The sequence below is a fragment of the Oncorhynchus keta genome, unplaced genomic scaffold (genome assembly GCF_023373465.1).
Source record: "Oncorhynchus keta strain PuntledgeMale-10-30-2019 unplaced genomic scaffold, Oket_V2 Un_scaffold_15414_pilon_pilon, whole genome shotgun sequence".
NCBI classification, from domain to species: Eukaryota; Metazoa; Chordata; class Actinopteri; order Salmoniformes; family Salmonidae; genus Oncorhynchus; species Oncorhynchus keta.
The window spans coordinates 34,921-57,171 of NW_026290800.1; the positions used below are offsets into that span (position 1 = coordinate 34,921).

The following is a 22,251-nucleotide window of genomic DNA, read 5'->3' on the forward strand; positions in this document are numbered from 1 at the left end:
TGATGAATGGGACAGACATACCTGGCTGATTGGGAGGTGGTGATGAATGGGACAGACATACCTGGCTGATTGTGAGGGGTGATGAATGGGACAGACATACCTGGCTGATTGGGAGGTGGTGATGAATGGGACAGACATACCTGGCTGATTGTGAGGGTGATGAATGGGACAGACATACCTGGCTGGTTGGGAGGTGGTGATGAATGGGACAGACATACCTGGCTGATTGTGAGGGGTGATGAATGGGACAGACATACCTGGCTGGTTGTGAGGGGTGATGGATGGGACAGACATACCTGGCTGATTGGGAGGTGTGATGGATGGGACAGACATACCTGGCTGATTGGGAGGTGGTGATGGATGGGACAGACATACCTGGCTGATTGTGAGGGGTGATGAATGGGACAGACATACCTGGCTGGTTGTGAGGGGTGATGGATGGGACAGACATACCTGGCTGATTGTGAGGGTGATGAATGGGACAGACATACCTGGCTGGTTGTGAGGGATGATGGATGGGACAGACATACCTGGCTGGTTGTGAGGGGTGATGGATGGGACAGACATACCTGGCTGATTGGGAGGGGTGATGGATGGGACAGACATACCTGGCTGATTGGGAGGTGGTGATGGATGGGACAGACATACCTGGCTGATTGGGAGGTGGTGATGGATGGGACAGACATACCTGGCTGATTGGGAGGTGTGATGGATGGGACAGACATACCTGGCTGATTGGGAGGGGTGATGGATGGGACAGACATACCTGGCTGATTGGGAGGTGGTGATGGATGGGACAGACATACCTGGCTGGTTGGGAGGTGGTGATGGATGGGACAGACATACCTGGCTGATTGTGAGGGGTGATGGATGGGACAGACATACCTGGCTGATTGGGAGGTGGTGATGGATGGGACAGACATACCTGGCTGATTGGGAGGTGGTGATGGATGGGACAGACATACCTGGCTGATTGGGAGGTGTGATGGATGGGACAGACATACCTGGCTGATTGTGAGGGGTGATGGATGGGACAGACATACCTGGCTGATTGGGAGGTGGTGATGGATGGGACAGACATACCTGGCTGATTGGGAGGTGGTGATGGATGGGACAGACATACCTGGCTGATTGGGAGGTGGTGATGGATGGGACAGACATACCTGGCTGATTGGGAGGTGGTGATGGATGGGACAGACATACCTGGCTGATTGGGAGGTGTGATGGATGGGACAGACATACCTGGCTGATTGGGAGGTGTGATGGATGGGACAGACATACCTGGCTGATTGGGAGGTGTGATGGATGGGACAGACATACCTGGCTGATTGGGAGGTGGTGATGGATGGGACAGACATACCTGGCTGATTGGGAGGTGGTGATGGATGGGACAGACATACCTGGCTGATTGGGAGGTGTGATGGATGGGACAGACAGACATACCTGGCTGATTGGGAGGGTGATGGATGGGACAGACATACCTGGCTGATTGGGAGGTGGTGATGGATGGGACAGACATACCTGGCTGATTGGGAGGTGGTGATGGATGGGACAGACATACCTGGCTGATTGGGAGGTGGTGATGGATGGGACAGACATACCTGGCTGATTGGGAGGTGGTGATGGATGGGACAGACATACCTGGCTGATTGGGAGGTGGTGATGGATGGGACAGACATACCTGGCTGATTGGGAGGTGGTGATGGATGGGACAGACATACCTGGCTGATTGGGAGGGGTGGTGGATGGGACAGACATACCTGGCTGATTGGGAGGTGGTGTGGTTCTCAGGTGGTTGATGGGACAGACATACCTGGCTGATTGGGAGGTGGTGATGGATGGGACAGACATACCTGGCTGATTGGGAGGTGGTGATGGATGGGACAGACATACCTGGCTGATTGGGAGGTGGTGATGGATGGGACAGACATACCTGGCTGGTTGTGAGGGGTGATGGATGGGACAGACATACCTGGCTGATTGGGAGGTGGTGATGGATGGGACAGACATACCTGGCTGATTGTGAGGGGTGATGAATGGGACAGACATACCTGGCTGGTTGTGAGGGGTGATGGATGGGACAGACATACCTGGCTGATTGTGAGGGTGATGAATGGGACAGACATACCTGGCTGGTTGTGAGGGGTGATGGATGGGACAGACATACCTGGCTGGTTGTGAGGGTGATGGATGGGACAGACATACCTGGCTGATTGGGAGGGTGATGGATGGGACAGACATACCTGGCTGATTGGGAGGTGGTGATGGATGGGACAGACATACCTGGCTGATTGGGAGGTGGTGATGGATGGGACAGACATACCTGGCTGATTGGGAGGTGTGATGGATGGGACAGACATACCTGGCTGATTGGGAGGGGTGATGGATGGGACAGACATACCTGGCTGATTGGGAGGTGGTGATGGATGGGACAGACATACCTGGCTGGTTGGGAGGTGGTGATGGATGGGACAGACATACCTGGCTGATTGTGAGGGGTGATGGATGGGACAGACATACCTGGCTGATTGGGAGGTGGTGATGGATGGGACAGACATACCTGGCTGATTGGGAGGTGGTGATGGATGGGACAGACATACCTGGCTGATTGGGAGGTGTGATGGATGGGACAGACATACCTGGCTGATTGTGAGGGGTGATGGATGGGACAGACATACCTGGCTGATTGGGAGGTGGTGATGGATGGGACAGACATACCTGGCTGATTGGGAGGTGGTGATGGATGGGACAGACATACCTGGCTGATTGGGAGGTGGTGATGAATGGGACAGACATACCTGGCTGATTGTGAGGGGTGATGGATGGGACAGACATACCTGGCTGGTTGTGAGGGGTGATGGATGGGACAGACATACCTGGCTGATTGTGAGGGGTGATGAATGGGACAGACATACCTGGCTGGTTGTGAGGGATGATGGATGGGACAGACATACCTGGCTGGTTGTGAGGGGTGATGGATGGGACAGACATACCTGGCTGATTGGGAGGGGTGATGGATGGGACAGACATACCTGGCTGATTGGGAGGTGGTGATGGATGGGACAGACATACCTGGCTGATTGGGAGGTGGTGATGGATGGGACAGACATACCTGGCTGATTGGGAGGTGTGATGGATGGGACAGACATACCTGGCTGATTGGGAGGGGTGATGGATGGGACAGACATACCTGGCTGATTGGGAGGTGGTGATGGATGGGACAGACATACCTGGCTGGTTGGGAGGTGGTGATGGATGGGACAGACATACCTGGCTGATTGTGAGGGGTGATGGATGGGACAGACATACCTGGCTGATTGGGAGGTGGTGATGGATGGGACAGACATACCTGGCTGATTGGGAGGTGGTGATGGATGGGACAGACATACCTGGCTGATTGGGAGGTGTGATGGATGGGACAGACATACCTGGCTGATTGTGAGGGGTGATGGATGGGACAGACATACATACCTGGCTGATTGGGAGGTGGTGATGGATGGGACAGACATACCTGGCTGATTGGGAGGTGGTGATGGATGGGACAGACATACCTGGCTGATTGGGAGGTGGTGATGGATGGGACAGACATACCTGGCTGATTGGGAGGTGGTGATGGATGGGACAGACATACCTGGCTGATTGGGAGGTGTGATGGATGGGACAGACATACCTGGCTGATTGGGAGGTGTGATGGATGGGACAGACATACCTGGCTGATTGGGAGGTGTGATGGATGGGACAGACATACCTGGCTGATTGGGAGGTGGTGATGGATGGGACAGACATACCTGGCTGATTGGGAGGTGGTGATGGATGGGACAGACATACCTGGCTGATTGGGAGGTGTGATGGATGGGACAGACAGACATACCTGGCTGATTGGGAGGTGTGATGGATGGGACAGACATACCTGGCTGATTGGGAGGTGGTGATGGATGGGACAGACATACCTGGCTGATTGGGAGGTGGTGATGGATGGGACAGACATACCTGGCTGATTGGGAGGTGGTGATGGATGGGACAGACATACCTGGCTGATTGGGAGGTGGTGATGGATGGGACAGACATACCTGGCTGATTGGGAGGTGGTGATGGATGGGACAGACATACCTGGCTGATTGGGAGGTGGTGATGGATGGGACAGACATACCTGGCTGATTGGGAGGGTGGTGGATGGGACAGACATACCTGGCTGATTGGGAGGTGGTGTGGTTCTCAGGTGGTTGATGGGACAGACATACCTGGCTGATTGGGAGGTGGTGATGGATGGGACAGACATACCTGGCTGATTGGGAGGTGGTGATGGATGGGACAGACATACCTGGCTGATTGGGAGGTGGTGATGGATGGGACAGACATACCTGGCTGGTTGTGAGGGGTGATGGATGGGACAGACATACCTGGCTGATTGGGAGGTGGTGATGGATGGGACAGACATACCTGGCTGATTGTGAGGGGTGATGAATGGGACAGACATACCTGGCTGGTTGTGAGGGTGATGGATGGGACAGACATACCTGGCTGATTGTGAGGGGTGATGAATGGGACAGACATACCTGGCTGGTTGTGAGGGGTGATGGATGGGACAGACATACCTGGCTGGTTGTGAGGGGTGATGGATGGGACAGACATACCTGGCTGATTGGGAGGGGTGATGGATGGGACAGACATACCTGGCTGATTGGGAGGTGGTGATGGATGGGACAGACATACCTGGCTGATTGGGAGGTGGTGATGGATGGGACAGACATACCTGGCTGATTGGGAGGTGTGATGGATGGGACAGACATACCTGGCTGATTGGGAGGGGTGATGGATGGGACAGACATACCTGGCTGATTGGGAGGTGGTGATGGATGGGACAGACATACCTGGCTGGTTGGGAGGTGGTGATGGATGGGACAGACATACCTGGCTGATTGTGAGGGGTGATGGATGGGACAGACATACCTGGCTGATTGGGAGGTGGTGATGGATGGGACAGACATACCTGGCTGATTGGGAGGTGGTGATGGATGGGACAGACATACCTGGCTGATTGGGAGGTGTGATGGATGGGACAGACATACCTGGCTGATTGTGAGGGGTGATGGATGGGACAGACATACCTGGCTGATTGGGAGGTGGTGATGGATGGGACAGACATACCTGGCTGATTGGGAGGTGGTGATGGATGGGACAGACATACCTGGCTGATTGGGAGGTGGTGATGAATGGGACAGACATACCTGGCTGATTGTGAGGGGTGATGGATGGGACAGACATACCTGGCTGATTGTGAGGGGTGATGGATGGGACAGACATACCTGGCTGGTTGTGAGGGGTGATGGATGGGACAGACATACCTGGCTGATTGTGAGGGGTGATGGATGGGACAGACATACCTGGCTGATAGTGAGTGTGGTGGTTTTCAGGTGGTTGATGGGACAGACATACCTGGCTGATTGTGAGGGGTGATGGATGGGACAGACATACCTGGCTGATTGTGAGGGGTGATGGATGGGACAGACATACCTGGCTGATTGTGAGGTGTGGTGGTTTTCAGGTGGTTGATGGGACAGACATACCTGGCTGATTGTGAGGGGTGATGGATGGGACAGACATACCTGGCTGATTGTGAGGGGTGATGGATGGGACAGACATACCTGGCTGATTGTGAGGGGTGATGGATGGGACAGACATACCTGGCTGATTGTGAGGGGTGATGGATGGGACAGACATACCTGGCTGATTGTGAGGTGTGGTGGTTTTCAGGTGGTTGATGGGACAGACATACCTACATTTACATTTACATTTAAGTCATTCAGCAGACGCTCTTATCCAGAGCGACTTACAAATTGGTGCATACACCTTATGACAACCAGTGGAACAGCCACTTGCATCTAAATCTTGTTGGGGGTGAGAAGGGGGGTGAGAAGGATTACTTACCCTTACTTACCCTATCCTAGGTATTCCTTGAAGAGGTGGGGTTTCAGGTGTCTCCGGAAGGTGGTGATTGACTCCGCTGTCCTGGCGTCATGAGGGAGTTTGTTCCACCATTGGGGGCCAGAGCAGCGAACAGTTTTGACTGGGCTGAGCGGGAACTGTACTTCCTCAGTGGTAGGGAGGCGAGCAGGCCAGAGGTGGATGAACGCAGTGCCCTTGTTTGGGTGTAGGGCCTGATCAGAGCCTGGAGGTACTGAGGTGCCGTTCCCCTCACAGCTCCGTAGGCAAGCACCATGGTCTTGTAGCGGATGCGAGCTTCAACTGGAAGCCAGTGGAGAGAGCGGAGGAGCGGGGTGACATGAGAGAACTTGGGAAGGTTGAACACCAGACGGGCTGCGGCGTTCTGGATGAGTTGTAGGGGTTTAATGGCACAGGCAGGGAGCCCAGCCAACAGCGAGTTGCAGTAATCAAGACGGGAGATGACAAGTGCCTGGATTAGGACCTGCGCCGCTTCCTGTGTGAGGCAGGGTCGTACTCTGCGGATGTTGTAGAGCATGAACCTACAGGAACGGGACACCGCCTTGATGTTAGTTGAGAACGTCAGGGTGTTGTCCAGGATCACGCCAAGGTTCTTAGCGCTCTGGGAGGAGGACACAATGGAGTTGTCAACCGTGATGGCGAGATCATGGAATGGGCAGTCCTTCCCCGGGAGGAAGAGGAGCTCCGTCTTGCTGAGGTTCAGCTTGAGGTGGTGATCCGTCATCCACACTGATATGTCTGCCAGACATGCAGAGATGCGATTCGCCACCTGGTCATCAGAAGGGGAAAGGAGAAGATTAATTGTGTGTCGTCTGCATAGCAATGATAGGAGAGACCATGTGAGGTTATGACAGAGCCAAGTGACTTGGTGTATAGCGAGAATAAGAGAGGGCCTAGAACAGAGCCCTGGGGGACACCAGTGGTGAGAGCGCGTGGTGAGGAGACAGATTCTCGCCACGCCACCTGGTAGGAGTGACCTGTCAGGTAGGACGCAATCAAGCGTGGGCCGCGCCGGAGATGCCCAACTCGGAGAGGGTGGAGAGGAGAATCTGATGGTTCACAGTATCGAAGGCAGCCGATAGGTCTAGAAGGATGAGAGCAGAGGAGAGAGAGTTAGCTTTAGCAGTGCGGAGCGCCTCCGTGATACAGAGAAGAGCAGTCTCAGTTGAGTGACTAGTCTTGAAACCTGACTGATTTGGATCAAGAAGGTCATTCTGAGAGAGATAGCGGTAGAGCTGGCCAAGGACGGCACGCTCAAGAGTTTTGGAGAGAAAAGAGAGAAGGGATACTGTTCTGTAGTTGTTGACATCGGAGGGATCGAGTGTAGGTTTTTTCAGAAGGGGTGCAACTCTCGCTCTCTTGAAGACGGGAGGGACGTAGCAGCGGTCAGGGATGAGTTGATGAGCGAGGTGAGGTAAGGGAGAAGGTCTCCGGAAATGGTCTGGAGAAGAGAGGAGGGGATAGGGTCAAGCGGGCAGGTTGTTGGGCGGCCGGCCGTCACAAGACGCGAGATTTCATCTGGAGAGAGAGGGGAGAAAGAGGTCAGAGCATAGGGTAGGGCAGTGTGAGCAGAACCAGCGGTGTCGTTTGACTTAGCAAACGAGGATCGGATGTCATCGACCTTCTTTTCAAAATGGTTGACGAAGTCATCTGCAGAGAGGGAGGAGGGAGGGGGGAGGATTCAGGAGGGAGGAGAAGGTGGCAAAGAGCTTCCTAGGGTTAGAGGCAGATGCTTGGAATTTAGAATGGTAGAAAGTGGCTTTAGCAGCAGAGACAGAGGAGGAAAATGTAGAGAGGAGGGAGTGAAAGGATGCCAGGTCCGCAGGGAGGCGAAGTTTTCCTCCATTTCCGCTCGGCTGCCCGGAGCCCTGTTCTGTGAGCTCGCAATGAGTCGTCGAGCCACGGAGCGGGAGGGGAGGACCGAGCCGGCCTGGAGGATAGGGGACATAGAGAGTCAAAGGATGCAGTAAGGGAGGAGAGGAGGGTTGAGGAGGCAGAATCAGGAGATAGGTTGGAGAAAGTTTGAGCAGGAAGGATGAAGAAGAGGAGAGAGTAGCGGGGAGAGAGAGCGAAGGTTGGGACGGCGCGATACCATCCGAGTAGGGGCAGTGTGGGAAGTGTTGGATGAGAGCGAGAGGGAAAAGGATACAAGGTAGTGGTCGGAGACTTGGAGGGGAGTTGCAATGAGGTTAGTGGAAGAACAGCATCTAGTAAAGATGAGGTCAAGCGTATTGCCTGCCTTGTGAGTAGGGGGAAGGTGAGAGGGTGAGGTCAAAAGAGGAGAGGAGTGGAAAGAAGGAGGCAGAGAGGAATGAGTCAAAGGTAGACGTGGGGAGGTTAAAGTCGCCCAGAACTGTGAGAGGTGAGCCGTCCTCAGGAAAGGAGCTTATCAAGGCATCAAGCTCATTGATGAACTCTCCGAGGAACCTGGAGGGCGATAAATGACAAGGATGTTAAGCTTGAAAGGGCTGGTAACTGTGACAGCATGGAATTCAAAGGAGGCAATAGACAGATGGGTAAGGGGAGAAAGAGAGAAAGACCACTTGGGAGAGATGAGGATCCCGGTGCCACCACCCCGCTGACCAGAAGCTCTCGGGGTGTGCGAGAACACGTGGGCGGACGAGGAGAGAGCAGTAGGAGTAGCAGTGTTATCTGTGGTGATCCATGTTTCCGTCAGTGCCAAGAAGTCAAGGGACTGGAGGGAGGCATAGGCTGAGATGAACTCTGCCTTGTTGGCCGCAGATCGGCAGTTCCAGAGGCTACCGGAGACCTTGAACTCCACGTGGGTCGTACGCGCTGGGACCACCAGATTAGGTGGTCGCGGCCACGCGGTGTGGAGCGTTTGTATGGTCTGTGCAGAGAGGAGAGAACAGGGATAGACAGACACATAGTTGACAGGCTACAGAAAAGGCTACGCTAATGCAAGGAAATTGAATGACAAGTGGACTACACGTCTCGAATGTTCAGAAAGTTAAGCTTACGTAGCAAGAATCTTATTGACTAAAATGATTAAAATGATACAGTACTGCTAAAGTAGGCTAGCTGGCAGTAGCTGCGTTGTTGGCACTACACTAATCAAGTCGTTCCGTTGAGTGTAATAATTTCTACAGTGATGCTATTCGGGGCTAGCTGGCTGATTGTGAGGTGTGGTGGTTTTCAGGTGGTTGATGGGACAGACATACCTGGCTGATAGTGAGGTGTGGTGGTTCTCAGCTGGTGGGTGGTGGATGGGATAGACATACCTGGGTGATTGCGTCTGAAATGGCATCCTAAGGGACCTGATCTAAAGTAGTGGACTATAGAGGGAATAGGGTGCCATGAGGCTCTGGTCTAAAGTAGTGGACTATAGAGGGAATAGGGTTCCATGAGGCTCTGGTCTAAAGTAGTGGACTATAGAGGGAATAGGGTGCTATTTTAGATCAAATCTAATGTTATTTGTCACATGCTTCTTAAACAACAGGTGTAAACTAACAGTGAAATGTTTACAGGCCCATCCGAACAATGCAGAGAGAAATACTAGAAGAATAATGTCACTAATAATATAAAACACGATGAGTAATGATAACTTGGCTCTATACACAATGAGGAATGATAACTTGGCTCTATTTACACTGAGTAACGATAACTTGGCTCTATACACAATGAGGAATGATAACTTGGCTCTATACACACTGAGTACCGTTAACTTGGCTCTATACACAGTAAGGAACGATAACTTGGCTCTATACACACTGAGGAACGATAACTTGGCTCTATACACAATGAGTAATGATAACTTGGCTCTATACACACTGAGTAACGATAACTTGGCTCTATACACAATGAGGAATGATAACTTGGCTCTATACACACTGAGTAACGATAACTTGGCTCTATACACAGTAAGGAACGATAACTTGGCTCTATACACAGTAAGGAACGATAACTTGGCTCTATACACAGTAAGGAACGATAACTTGGCTCTATACACACTGAGTAACGATAACTTGGCTCTATACACAATGAGTATTGATAACTTGGCTCTATACACACTGAGTAACGATAACTTGGCTCTATACACAATGAGGAATGATAACTTGGCTCTATACACACTGAGTAACGATAACTTGGCTCTATACACAGTAAGGAACGATAACTTGGCTCTATACACAGTAAGGAACGATAACTTGGCTCTATACACAGTAAGGAACGATAACTTGGCTCTATACACACTGAGTAACGATAACTTGGCTCTATACACAATGAGTATTGATAACTTGGCTCTATACACACTGAGGAACGATAACTTGGCTCTATACACACTGAGTAACGATAACTTGGCTCTATACACAATGAGTATTGATAACTTGGCTCTATACACACTGAGGAACGATAACTTGGCTCTATACACACTGAGTAACGATAACTTGGCTCTATACACAGTAAGGAACGATAACTTGGCTCTATACACAGTGAGGAACGATAACTTGGCTCTATACACAGTAAGGAACGATAACTTGGCTCTATACACACTGAGTAACGATAACTTGGCTCTATACACAATGAGTATTGATAAGGCTCTATACACACTGAGTAACGATAACTTGGCTCTATACACAATGAGGAATGATAACTTGGCTCTATACACTGAGTAACGATAACTTGGCTCTATACACAGTGAGGAACGATAACTTGGCTCTATACACAGTAAGGAACGATAACTTGGCTCTATACACAGTAAGGAACGATAACTTGGCTCTATACACACTGAGTAACGATAACTTGGCTCTATACACAATGAGTATTGATAACTTGGCTCTATACACACTGAGGAACGATAACTTGGCTCTATACACACTGAGTAACGATAACTTGGCTCTATACACAATGAGTATTGATAACTTGGCTCTATACACACTGAGGAACGATAACTTGGCTCTATACACACTGAGTAACGATAACTTGGCTCTATACACAATGATAACGATAACTTGGCTCTATACACAATGAGGAACGATAACTTGGCTCTATACACAATGAGGAACGATAACTTGGCTCTATACACACTGAGTAACGATAACTTGGCTCTATTTACACTGAGTAACGATTGGTTGGCTCTATACACACTGAGTAACAATAACTTGGCTCTATACACAGTAAGGAACGATAACTTGGCTCTATACACACTGAGGAACGATAACTTGGCTCTATACACACTGAGTATCGTTAACTTGGCACAGTGCGTAACGATAACTTGAATAGCAGTATAGGTAGGAGACAGGACAGTAGATAACAGTACAGGCTGTTTGGTAGGAGACAGGACAGTAGATAACAGTACAGGCTGTTTGGTAGGAGACAGGACAGTAGATAACAGTACAGGCTGTTTGGTAGGAGACAGGACAGTAGATAACAGGACAGGCTGTTTGGTAGGAGACAGGACAGTAGATAACAGTACAGGCTGTTTGGTAGGAGACAGGACAGTAGATAACAGTACAGGCTGTTTGGTAGGAGACAGGACAGTAGATAGCAGTACAGGCTGTTTGGTAGGAGACAGGACAGTAGATAGCAGTACAGGCTGTTTGGTAGGAGACAGGACAGTAGATAACAGTACAGGCTGTTTGGTAGGAGACAGGGTACAGTAGATAACAGTACAGGCTGTTTGGTAGGAGACAGGACAGTAGATAACAGTACAGGCTGTTTGGTAGGAGACAGGACAGTAGATAGCAGTACAGGCTGTTTGGTAGGAGACAGGACAGTAGATAGCAGTACAGGCTGTTTGGTAGGAGACAGGACAGTAGATAACAGTACAGGCTACAGACTGTTTGGTAGGAGACAGGACAGTAGATAGCAGTACAGGCTGTTTGGTAGGAGACAGGACAGTAGATAACAGTACAGGCTGTTTGGTAGGAGACAGGACAGTAGATAACAGGACAGGCTGTTTGGTAGGAGACAGGACAGTAGATAACAGTACAGGCTGTTTGGTAGGAGACAGGACAGTAGATAACAGTACAGGCTGTTACAGGCTGTTTGGTAGGAGACAGGACAGTAGATACAGTACAGGCTGTTTGGTAGGAGACAGGACAGTAGATAACAGTACAGGCTGTTTGGTAGGAGACAGGACAGTAGATAACAGTACAGGCTGTTTGGTAGGAGACAGGACAGTAGATAACAGTACAGGCTGTTTGGTAGGAGACAGGGTACAGTAGATAACAGTACAGGCTGTTTGGTAGGAGACAGGGTACAGTAGATAACAGTACAGGCTGTTTGGTAGGAGACAGGACAGTAGATAGCAGTACAGGCTGTTTGGTAGGAGACAGGACAGTAGATAGCAGTACAGGCTGTTTGGTAGGAGACAGGACAGTAGATAGCAGTACAGGCTGTTTGGTAGGAGACAGGACAGTAGATAACAGGACAGGCTGTTTGGTAGGAGACAGGACAGTAGATAGCAGTACAGGCTGTTTGGTAGGAGACAGGACAGTAGATACAGTACAGGCTGTTTGGTAGGAGACAGGACAGTAGATAGCAGTACAGGCTGTTTGGTAGGAGACAGGACAGTAGATAACAGGACAGGCTGTTTGGTAGGAGACAGGACAGTAGATAGCAGTACAGGCTGTTTGGTAGGAGACAGGACAGTAGATAACAGTACAGGCTGTTTTGACAGGTAGGAGACAGGACAGTAGATAACAGTACAGGCTGTTTGGTAGGAGACAGGACAGTAGATAACAGTACAGGCTGTTTGGTAGGAGACAGGACAGTAGATAACAGTACAGGCTGTTTGGTAGGAGACAGGACAGTAGATAACAGTACAGGCTGTTTGGACAGGACAGTAGCAGTACAGGCTGTTTGGTAGGAGACAGGACAGTAGATAACAGTACATGCTGTTTGGTAGGAGACAGGACAGTAGATAGCAGTACAGGCTGTTTGGTAGGAGACAGGACAGTAGATAACAGGACAGGCTGTTTGGTAGGAGACAGGACAGTAGATAGCAGTACAGGCTGTTTGGTAGGAGACAGGACAGTAGATAACAGTACAGGCTGTTTGGTAGGAGACAGGGTACAGTAGATAGCAGTACAGGCTGTTTGGTAGGAGACAGGGTACAGTAGATAACAGTACAGGCTGTTTGGTAGGAGACAGGACAGTAGATAACAGGACAGGCTGTTTGGTAGGAGACAGGGTACAGTAGATAACAGTACAGGCTGTTTGGTAGGAGACAGGACAGTAGATAACAGTACAGGCTGTTTGGTAGGAGACAGGACAGTAGATAGCAGTACAGGCTGTTTGGTAGGAGACAGGACAGTAGATAACAGTACAGGCTGTTTGGTAGGAGACAGGACAGTAGATAGCAGTACAGGCTGTTTGGTAGGAGACAGGACAGTAGATAACAGTACAGGCTGTTTGGTAGGAGACAGGGTACAGTAGATAACAGTACAGGCTGTTTGGTAGGAGACAGGACAGTAGATAACAGGACAGGCTGTTTGGTAGGAGACAGGACAGTAGATAACAGTACAGGCTGTTTGGTAGGAGACAGGGTACAGTAGATAGCAGTACAGGCTGTTTGGTAGGAGACAGGACAGTAGATAACAGTACAGTAGGAGACAGGACAGTAGATAACAGGACAGGCTGTTTGGTAGGAGACAGGACAGTAGATAACAGTACAGGCTGTTTGGTAGGAGACAGGACAGTAGATAGCAGGACAGGCTGTTTGGTAGGAGACAGGATAGATAGCAGTACAGGCTGTTTGGTAGGAGACAGGGACAGTAGATAACAGGACAGGCTGTTTGGTAGGAGACAGGACAGTAGATAACAGGACAGGCTGTTTGTAGGAGACAGGGTACAGTAAATAACAGTACAGGCTGTTTGGTAGGGAGACAGTAGATAACAGGACAGGCTGTTTGGTAGGAGACAGGACAGTAGATAACAGTACAGGCTGTTTGGTAGGAGACAGGGTACAGTAGATAGCAGTACAGGCTGTTTGGTAGGAGACAGGACAGTAGATAACAGGACAGGCTGTTTGGTAGGAGACAGGACAGGACAGTACAGTAGCAGTACAGGCTGTTTGGTAGGAGACAGGACAGTAGATTACAGGCTGTTTGGTAGGAGACAGGACAGTAGATAGCAGTACAGGCTGTTTGGTAGGAGACAGGACAGTAGATAACAGTACAGGCTGTTTGGTAGGAGACAGGACAGTAGATAACAGTACAGGCTGTTTGGTAGGAGACAGGACAGGCAGGACAGGCTGTTTGGTAGGAGACAGGACAGTAGATAACAGTACAGGCTGTTTGGTAGGAGACAGGACAGTAGATAACAGTACAGGCTGTTTGGTAGGAGACAGGACAGTAGATAACAGGACAGGCTGTTTGGTAGGAGACAGGACAGTAGATAACAGTACAGGCTGTTTGGTAGGAGACAGGACAGTAGATAACAGTACAGGCTGTTTGGTAGGAGACAGGACAGTAGATAGCAGTACAGGCTGTTTGGTAGGAGACAGGACAGTAGATAACAGTACAGGCTGTTTGGTAGGAGACAGGACAGTAGATAACAGTACAGGCTGTTTGGTAGGAGACAGGACAGTAGATAACAGTACAGGCTGTTTGGTAGGAGACAGGACAGTAGATAACAGGACAGGCTGTTTGGTAGGAGACAGGACAGTAGATAACAGTACAGGCTGTTTGGTAGGAGACAGGACAGTAGATAACAGTACAGGCTGTTTGGTAGGAGACAGGGTACAGTAGATAGCAGTACAGGCTGTTTGGTAGGAGACAGGACAGTAGATAACAGTACAGGCTGTTTGGTAGGAGACAGGACAGTAGATAGCAGTACAGGCTGTTTGGTAGGAGACAGGACAGTAGATAACAGTACAGGCTGTTTGGTAGGAGACAGGACAGTAGATAACAGTACAGGCTGTTTGGTAGGAGACAGGACAGTAGATAACAGTACAGGCTGTTTGGTAGGAGACAGGGTACAGTAGATAACAGTACAGGCTGTTTGGTAGGAGACAGGGTACAGTAGATAACAGTACAGGCTGTTTGGTAGGAGACAGGACAGTAGATAGGACAGGCTGTTTGGTAGGAGACAGGACAGTAGATAACAGGACAGGCTGTTTGGTAGGAGACAGGACAGTAGATAACAGGACAGGCTGTTTGGTAGGAGACAGGGACAGTAGATAACAGTACAGGCTGTTTGGTAGGAGACAGGACAGTAGATAACAGTACAGGCTGTTTGGTAGGAGACAGGACAGTAGATAACAGGACAGGCTGTTTGGTAGGAGACAGGACAGTAGATAGATAACAGGTACAGGCTGTTTGGTAGGAGACAGGACAGTAGATAACAGGACAGGCTGTTTGGTAGGAGACAGGACAGTAGATAACAGTACAGGCTGTTTGGTAGGAGACAGGGTACAGTAGATAACAGTACAGGCTGTTTGGTAGGAGACAGGACAGTAGATAACAGTACAGGCTGTTTGGTAGGAGACAGGGACAGTAGATAACAGTACAGGCTGTTTGGTAGGAGACAGGACAGTAGATAACAGTACAGGCTGTTTGGTAGGAGACAGGACAGTAGATAACAGTACAGGCTGTTTGGTAGGAGACAGGACAGTAGATAACAGTACAGGCTGTTTGGTAGGAGACAGGACAGTAGATAGCAGTACAGGCTGTTTGGTAGGAGACAGGACAGTAGATAACAGTACAGGCTGTTTGGTAGGAGACAGGACAGTAGATAGCAGTACAGGCTGTTTGGTAGGAGACAGGACAGTAGATAACAGGACAGGCTGTTTGGTAGGAGACAGGACAGTAGATAACAGTACAGGCTGTTTGGTAGGAGACAGGGTACAGTAGATAGCAGTACAGGCTGTTTGGTAGGAGACAGGACAGTAGATAGCAGTACAGGCTGTTTGGTAGGAGACAGGACAGTAGATAACAGTACAGGCTGTTTGGTAGGAGACAGGACAGTAGATAACAGTACAGGCTGTTTGGTAGGAGACAGGACAGTAGATAACAGTACAGGCTGTTTGGTAGGAGACAGGACAGTAGATAGCAGTACAGGCTGTTTGGTAGGAGACAGGACAGTAGATAGCAGTACAGGCTGTTTGGTAGGAGACAGGACAGTAGATAACAGGACAGGCTGTTTGGTAGGAGACAGGACAGTAGATAACAGTACAGGCTGTTTGGTAGGAGACAGGACAGTAGATAGCAGTACAGGCTGTTTGGTAGGAGACAGGACAGTAGATAGCAGTACAGGCTGTTTGGTAGGAGACAGGACAGTAGATAACAGTACAGGCTGTTTGGTAGGAGACAGGACAGTAGATAACAGTACAGGCTGTTTGGTAGGAGACAGGACAGTAGATAACAGTACAGGCTGTTTGGTAGGAGACAGGACAGTAGATAACAGTACAGGCTGTTTGGTAGGAGACAGGACAGTAGATAACAGGACAGGCTGTTTGGTAGGAGACAGGACAGTAGATAACAGTACAGGCTGTTTGGTAGGAGACAGGACAGTAGATAGCAGTACAGGCTGTTTGGTAGGAGACAGGACAGTAGATAACAGTACAGGCTGTTTGGTAGGAGACAGGACAGTAGATAACAGTACAGGCTGTTTGGTAGGAGACAGGACAGTAGATAACAGTACAGGCTGTTTGGTAGGAGACAGGACAGTAGATAACAGTACAGGCTGTTTGGTAGGAGACAGGACAGTAGATAACAGTACAGGCTGTTTGGTAGGAGACAGGACAGTAGATAACAGTACAGGCTGTTTGGTAGGAGACAGGACAGTAGATAGCAGTACAGGCTGTTTGGTAGGAGACAGGACAGTAGATAACAGTACAGGCTGTTTGGTAGGAGACAGGGTACAGTAGATAACAGTACAGGCTGTTTGGTAGGAGACAGGACAGTAGATAGCAGTACAGGCTGTTTGGTAGGAGACAGGACAGTAGATAACAGTACAGGCTGTTTGGTAGGAGACAGGACAGTAGATAACAGTACAGGCTGTTTGGTAGGAGACAGGACAGTAGATAACAGTACAGGCTGTTTGGTAGGAGACAGGACAGTAGATAACAGTACAGGCTGTTTGGTAGGAGACAGGACAGTAGATAGCAGTACAGGCTGTTTGGTAGGAGACAGGGTACAGTAGATAACAGTACAGGCTGTTTGGTAGGAGACAGGACAGTAGATAACAGTACAGGCTGTTTGGTAGGAGACAGGACAGTAGATAACAGTACAGGCTGTTTGGTAGGAGACAGGACAGTAGATAACAGTACAGGCTGTTTGGTAGGAGACAGGACAGTAGATAACAGTACAGGCTGTTTGGTAGGAGACAGGACAGTAGATAACAGTACAGGCTGTTTGGTAGGAGACAGGACAGTAGATAACAGTACAGGCTGTTTGGTAGGAGACAGGACAGTAGATAGCAGTACAGGCTGTTTGGTAGGAGACAGGGTACAGTAGATAACAGTACAGGCTGTTTGGTAGGAGACAGGACAGTAGATAACAGTACAGGCTGTTTGGTAGAGACAGGGACAGGCAGTACAGGCTGTTTGGTAGGAGACAGGACAGTAGATAACAGTACAGGCTGTTTGGTAGGAGACAGGACAGTAGATAACAGTACAGGCTGTTTGGTAGGAGACAGGACAGTAGATAACAGTACAGGCTGTTTGGTAGGAGACAGGACAGTAGATAACAGTACAGGCTGTTTGTAGGAGACAGGACAGTAGATAACAGTACAGGACAGTAGATAACAGTAGATAGCAGTACAGGCTGTTTGGTAGGAGACAGGACAGTAGATAACAGTACAGGCTGTTTGGTAGGAGACAGGACAGTAGATAACAGTACAGGCTGTTTGGTAGGAGACAGGGTACAGTAGATAGCAGTACAGGCTGTTTGGTAGGAGACAGGACAGTAGATAGCAGTACAGGCTGTTTGGTAGGAGACAGGACAGTAGATAACAGGACAGGCTGTTTGGTAGGAGACAGGACAGTAGATAACAGTACAGGCTGTTTGGTAGGAGACAGGACAGTAGATAACAGTACAGGCTGTTTGGTAGGAGACAGGGTACAGTAGATAACAGTACAGGCTGTTTGGTAGGAGACAGGACAGTAGATAGCAGTACAGGCTGTTTGGTAGGAGACAGGACAGTAGATAACAGTACAGGCTGTTTGGTAGGATGGGCGGATCCGGCTACTGACTCTGTTCACCCTCCTGTGTTAGTGAGTAGAAGAAAAGTACCAGACTCCTTTTTGACCAGCAGAGCAGTAAGACTCTCCCTTACAGCAGACCTGTAAGTACTTTTATAAGAGATCATGTGTCTGTTATTGGAAAAGTAATGATGAAAAAATGTAAGCTTATCAACAAAAAAACAAGAGTATTTTATTTGCAGTTTGAACTTTTGAATGTTTTCTCTCTGGCTATCAGCATTAGTTGAGTGTTCCGTTAGTGTGTTTGTCCGTCTTGCTGTGTGTTCTCTGTTAGTACTCAACTCTCTTTCCTCTCAGGGACGATGGCCAACGTCCAGGTGCCTGTTGGTATGTCCTACTCTACTTTGGGTTGAGTGAAACTCTTGTTAACTATAAAGGAGGTTAAACAGCCGTGTGTTTTCAGTGGACAGATAAGTTGGAAGAAAGTAAATAATGAATGGATGGATGAATTGATGAATGAATGAATTTAATGAATGAATTGATGAATGAATGAAGCCATGCTTTGAGGTACTGTAGGAATGAATGAATTAACACGTTAATGACTTAGAGAATTAACTAATACCCCCCCCTCCAGTGGCCATCGGTGCGTTTGGGGACGGTCCTGTCCAGATGACCTGTCCTACCTGTCACCAGACCGTGGTCACTAAGGTTGACTTCTCCTCTGGTGTCCTCACCTACCTCTTCTGTGGGGGACTCTTCTTCTGTGGGTGCGTACAAGAGTGTGTGTGTGTGTAGTGTGTGTGTGTGTGTGTGTGTGTGTGTGTGTGTGTGTGTGTGTGTGTGTGTGTGTGTGTGTGTGTGTGTGTGTGTGTGTGTGTGTGTGTGTGTACTGTGTGTGTGGGGTGAAAGCCAATCCTACTGTTTGTCAGTGGGTTCAGGTCAGACACCACAGGCTGAAATGACTTGAATCAATCTAGCAATTTGTTGTTATTTTGATCCATTAATATTAGTAATTTTCACAAAATAAACAAACAAATGTCAAACTTGATGAAAATGAATGTACAGTGCCTTGCGAAAGTATTTGGCCCCTTTGAACTTTGCGACATTTTGCCACATTTCAGGCTTCAAACATAAAGATATAAAACTGTATATTTTTGTGAAGAATCAACAACAAGTGGGACACAATCATGAAGTGGAACGACATTTATTGGATATTTCAAACTTTTTAACAAATCAAAAACTGAAAAATTGGGCGTGCAAAATTATTCAGCCCCCTTCAGTTAATACTTTGTAGCGCCACCTTTTGCTGTGATGACAGCTGTAAGGTGCTTGGGGTATGTCTCTATCAGTTTTGCACATCGAGAGACTGACATTTTTTCCCATTCCTCCTTGCAAAACACTAATGGGACGTCTAATGGGGCCTAATGGGACGTCTAATGGGTCGTCTAATGGGTCGTCTAATGGGACGTCTAATGGGTCGTCTAATGGGTCGTCTAATGGGTCGTCTAATGGGTCGTCTAATGGGTCGTCTAATGGGTCGTCTAATGGGTCGCCTAATGGGACGTCTAATGGGACGTCTAATGGGTCGTCTAATGGGTCGTCTAATGGGTCGTCTAATGGGTCGTCTAATGGGTCGTCTAATGGGTCGCCTAATGGGACGTCTAATGGGTCGTCTAATGGGTCGTCTAATGGGTCGTCTAATGGGGCGTCTAATGGGTCGTCTAATGGGGTCGTCTAATGGGTCGTCTAATGGGACGTCTAATGGGACGTCTAATGGGTCGCCTAATCTAATGGGTCGCCTAATGGGTCGTCTAATGGGACGCCTAATGGGGTCGTCTAATGGGACGTCTAATGGGACGTCTAATGGGTCGTCTAATGGGTCGTCTAATGGGGTCGTCTAATGGGGGTCTAATGGGGTCTAATGGGGTCGTCTAATGGGTCGTCTAATGGGTCGTCTAATGGTTTGTCTAATGGGTCGTCTAATTTCAGTGTATTTGACTTTTTTAACTGCCATTTCCTGAAAGTCCACACAAAACAAGCTAATTTCTCTCAGCTTCAGAGTCCTCTTCCTTCACCACATGTTGTGAGGTTATGCTTTGATGTTTTCTCCAGACTTGGCCCAGAGGAATTGTTGATATGTTGGTCAATTGTTTATTCTAGATAAAAATGCATTTTTACCTACGACTTTGGTATTTTACAGATAGAAATATTAAGTATTTATCCACAATTCCAGTGTTTACTTGCTATATTGTAATGACTACGCCACCATGGCCTATTTATTGCCTTTAACTCCCTTATCTTACCTCATTTGCTCTCACTGTATATAGACTTTTTATTTTTTTGTTCTACTGTATTATTGACTGTATGTTTGTTTTACTCCATGTGTAACTCTGTGTTGTCTGTTCACACTGCTATGCTTTATCTTGGCCAGGCCAGCCTACCTGGTTAAATAAAGGTGTTCTCAAGCCTACCTGGTTAAATGAGGTGTTCTCAACTAACCTGGTTAAATAAAGGTGTTCTCAACTGGCCTACCTGGTTAAATAAAGATGTTCTCAACTAGCCTACCTGGTTAAATAAAGGTGTTCTCAACAAGCCTTCCTGGTTAAATAAAGGTGTTCTCAACTAGCCTACCTGGTTAAATAAAGGTGTTCTCAACTAGCCTACCTGGTTAAATAAAGGTGTTCTCAACTAGCCTACCTGGTTAAATAAAGGTGTTCTCAACTAGCCTACCTGGTTAAATAAAGATGTTCTCAACTAGCCTACCTGGTTAAATAAAGGTGTTCTCAACTAGCCTACCTGGTTAAATAAAGGTGTTCTCAACTAGCCTACCTGGTTAAATAAAGGTGTTCTCAACTAGCCTACCTGGTTAAATAAAGGTGAAATAAAATAAAATAAAAAATACGCTCTGGACAAGTCAGGGCCTGGAGTGTTTTAACAAAATGAAACCAAAATATTTAAGCTGACTTCATTCAGGTTGAAATGCATTTGTGCAAATATGCATACACTATATTTAATGAGATATTTGAATGCAATATTTTGGAAAACATTTGTATACAAAAGGTATTTAATTTGTGACTACATTTAACTGGTAAAAGATGATTGTGATTAAGAGAAATAAAATCCCTTTCAGGCCTTAAGATGCATCTCCTTACAATGTGTGACCGTTTTTGTTCCTCCTCCTCAGGTTTGTTCTGGGTTGCTGTCTCATCCCGTTCTGTTTCGACAGGCTCAAAGACGCCAAGCACACGTGTCCCTCCTGCAAGACCCTCCTGGGGGTTTATAAGCGCTTATAAAGCCCATAATAACCAGCAGGAGACTCCTGTGTCTTTTGGGAAGCTAGCTACAACATTGTGTCATGTCTTCTGAGACAAGTTGCTCTTCCAACACAGTCTGTTGTTTGTCTCAGCTTGTCCCACCCAGTAGAACTGCACAGCAGGCTGCCACGTGTTTGAAAGACCAATTAGATTTAACTCAATAGAACAATTTAACTGTCACAGAATGTTGTCATTGAGTGTTCCGTCCCATCCTGCCCTGTCCCCTTGCTATGCAGTTAACGGTTGCCTTGGCAACGGCAAAAATGTACGACTTCAATTAGATTTAACTCAAAAGAACAATTGAATTGTCATTGACAGTGTTCCATCCCATCCCGCCCTGTCCCTTGTTATGCAATTCACCGGTGCCTTGGCAACGGTAAAATATGTGTGCCATAGAAATAGACAACGTAGAATGTGAGTATTCATGGTCTGGTGGTTGTTGTATGATCTGTAAGTTATATTACTCTAATTGTCTCAATGCAGCACTGTGAGAGTCTTTCTGATTGAGTTCTGTACTGGTTTGTTAGGAATAAACTGAGCCCTGAAAAATACAATAATTTCACAACCGCTAAAATGTTTTGTTAATTTGTAGAAAAACTTATTTTTTTTATTATCAGCTGTTAGTTCATAGGCTGTTTATTTCTTTATATATACATTTTTAAACATTGGGGGGGGATTGTGTAATAATATACATTTTTATTAATTAAGTCATACATTCAACATCTACTATTTAGTTTGAGCTGACATGAACAAAAGCACAGTGACATTCTAATGACATAATCATTCTGCACCAGAGGAATTGGTTGTCATGACATTGAACAGGGTTTTGGCTCGGTGGATAAGTGTTGGAGATACTAACCCCGAGAA

General features: G+C 48.1%; 1 protein-coding gene across 3 annotated transcripts; it reads left to right on the plus strand.

Moving 5' to 3' along the window:
- The first annotated feature begins 18,091 nt into the window (after positions 1-18,091).
- Positions 18,092-21,958, plus strand: LOC127927592 (lipopolysaccharide-induced tumor necrosis factor-alpha factor homolog). 3 transcript variants are annotated; one of them, XM_052514222.1, is made up of 4 exons: positions 18,092-18,213; positions 18,428-18,457; positions 18,705-18,837; positions 21,255-21,958. In XM_052514222.1, exons 2-4 carry the CDS (start codon positions 18,433-18,435, stop codon positions 21,361-21,363), a joined length of 267 nt encoding a protein of 88 aa, XP_052370182.1. In that variant the 5' UTR covers positions 18,092-18,213; positions 18,428-18,432; the 3' UTR covers positions 21,364-21,958. The 3 variants fall into 3 exon arrangements, with proteins under 3 accessions (XP_052370182.1, XP_052370181.1, XP_052370183.1); XM_052514221.1 differs by having other exon boundaries at positions 18,125-18,213; positions 18,428-18,478; XM_052514223.1 differs by lacking the exon at positions 18,092-18,213 and having other exon boundaries at positions 18,431-18,555.
- The last annotated feature ends 293 nt before the right edge of the window (positions 21,959-22,251 follow it).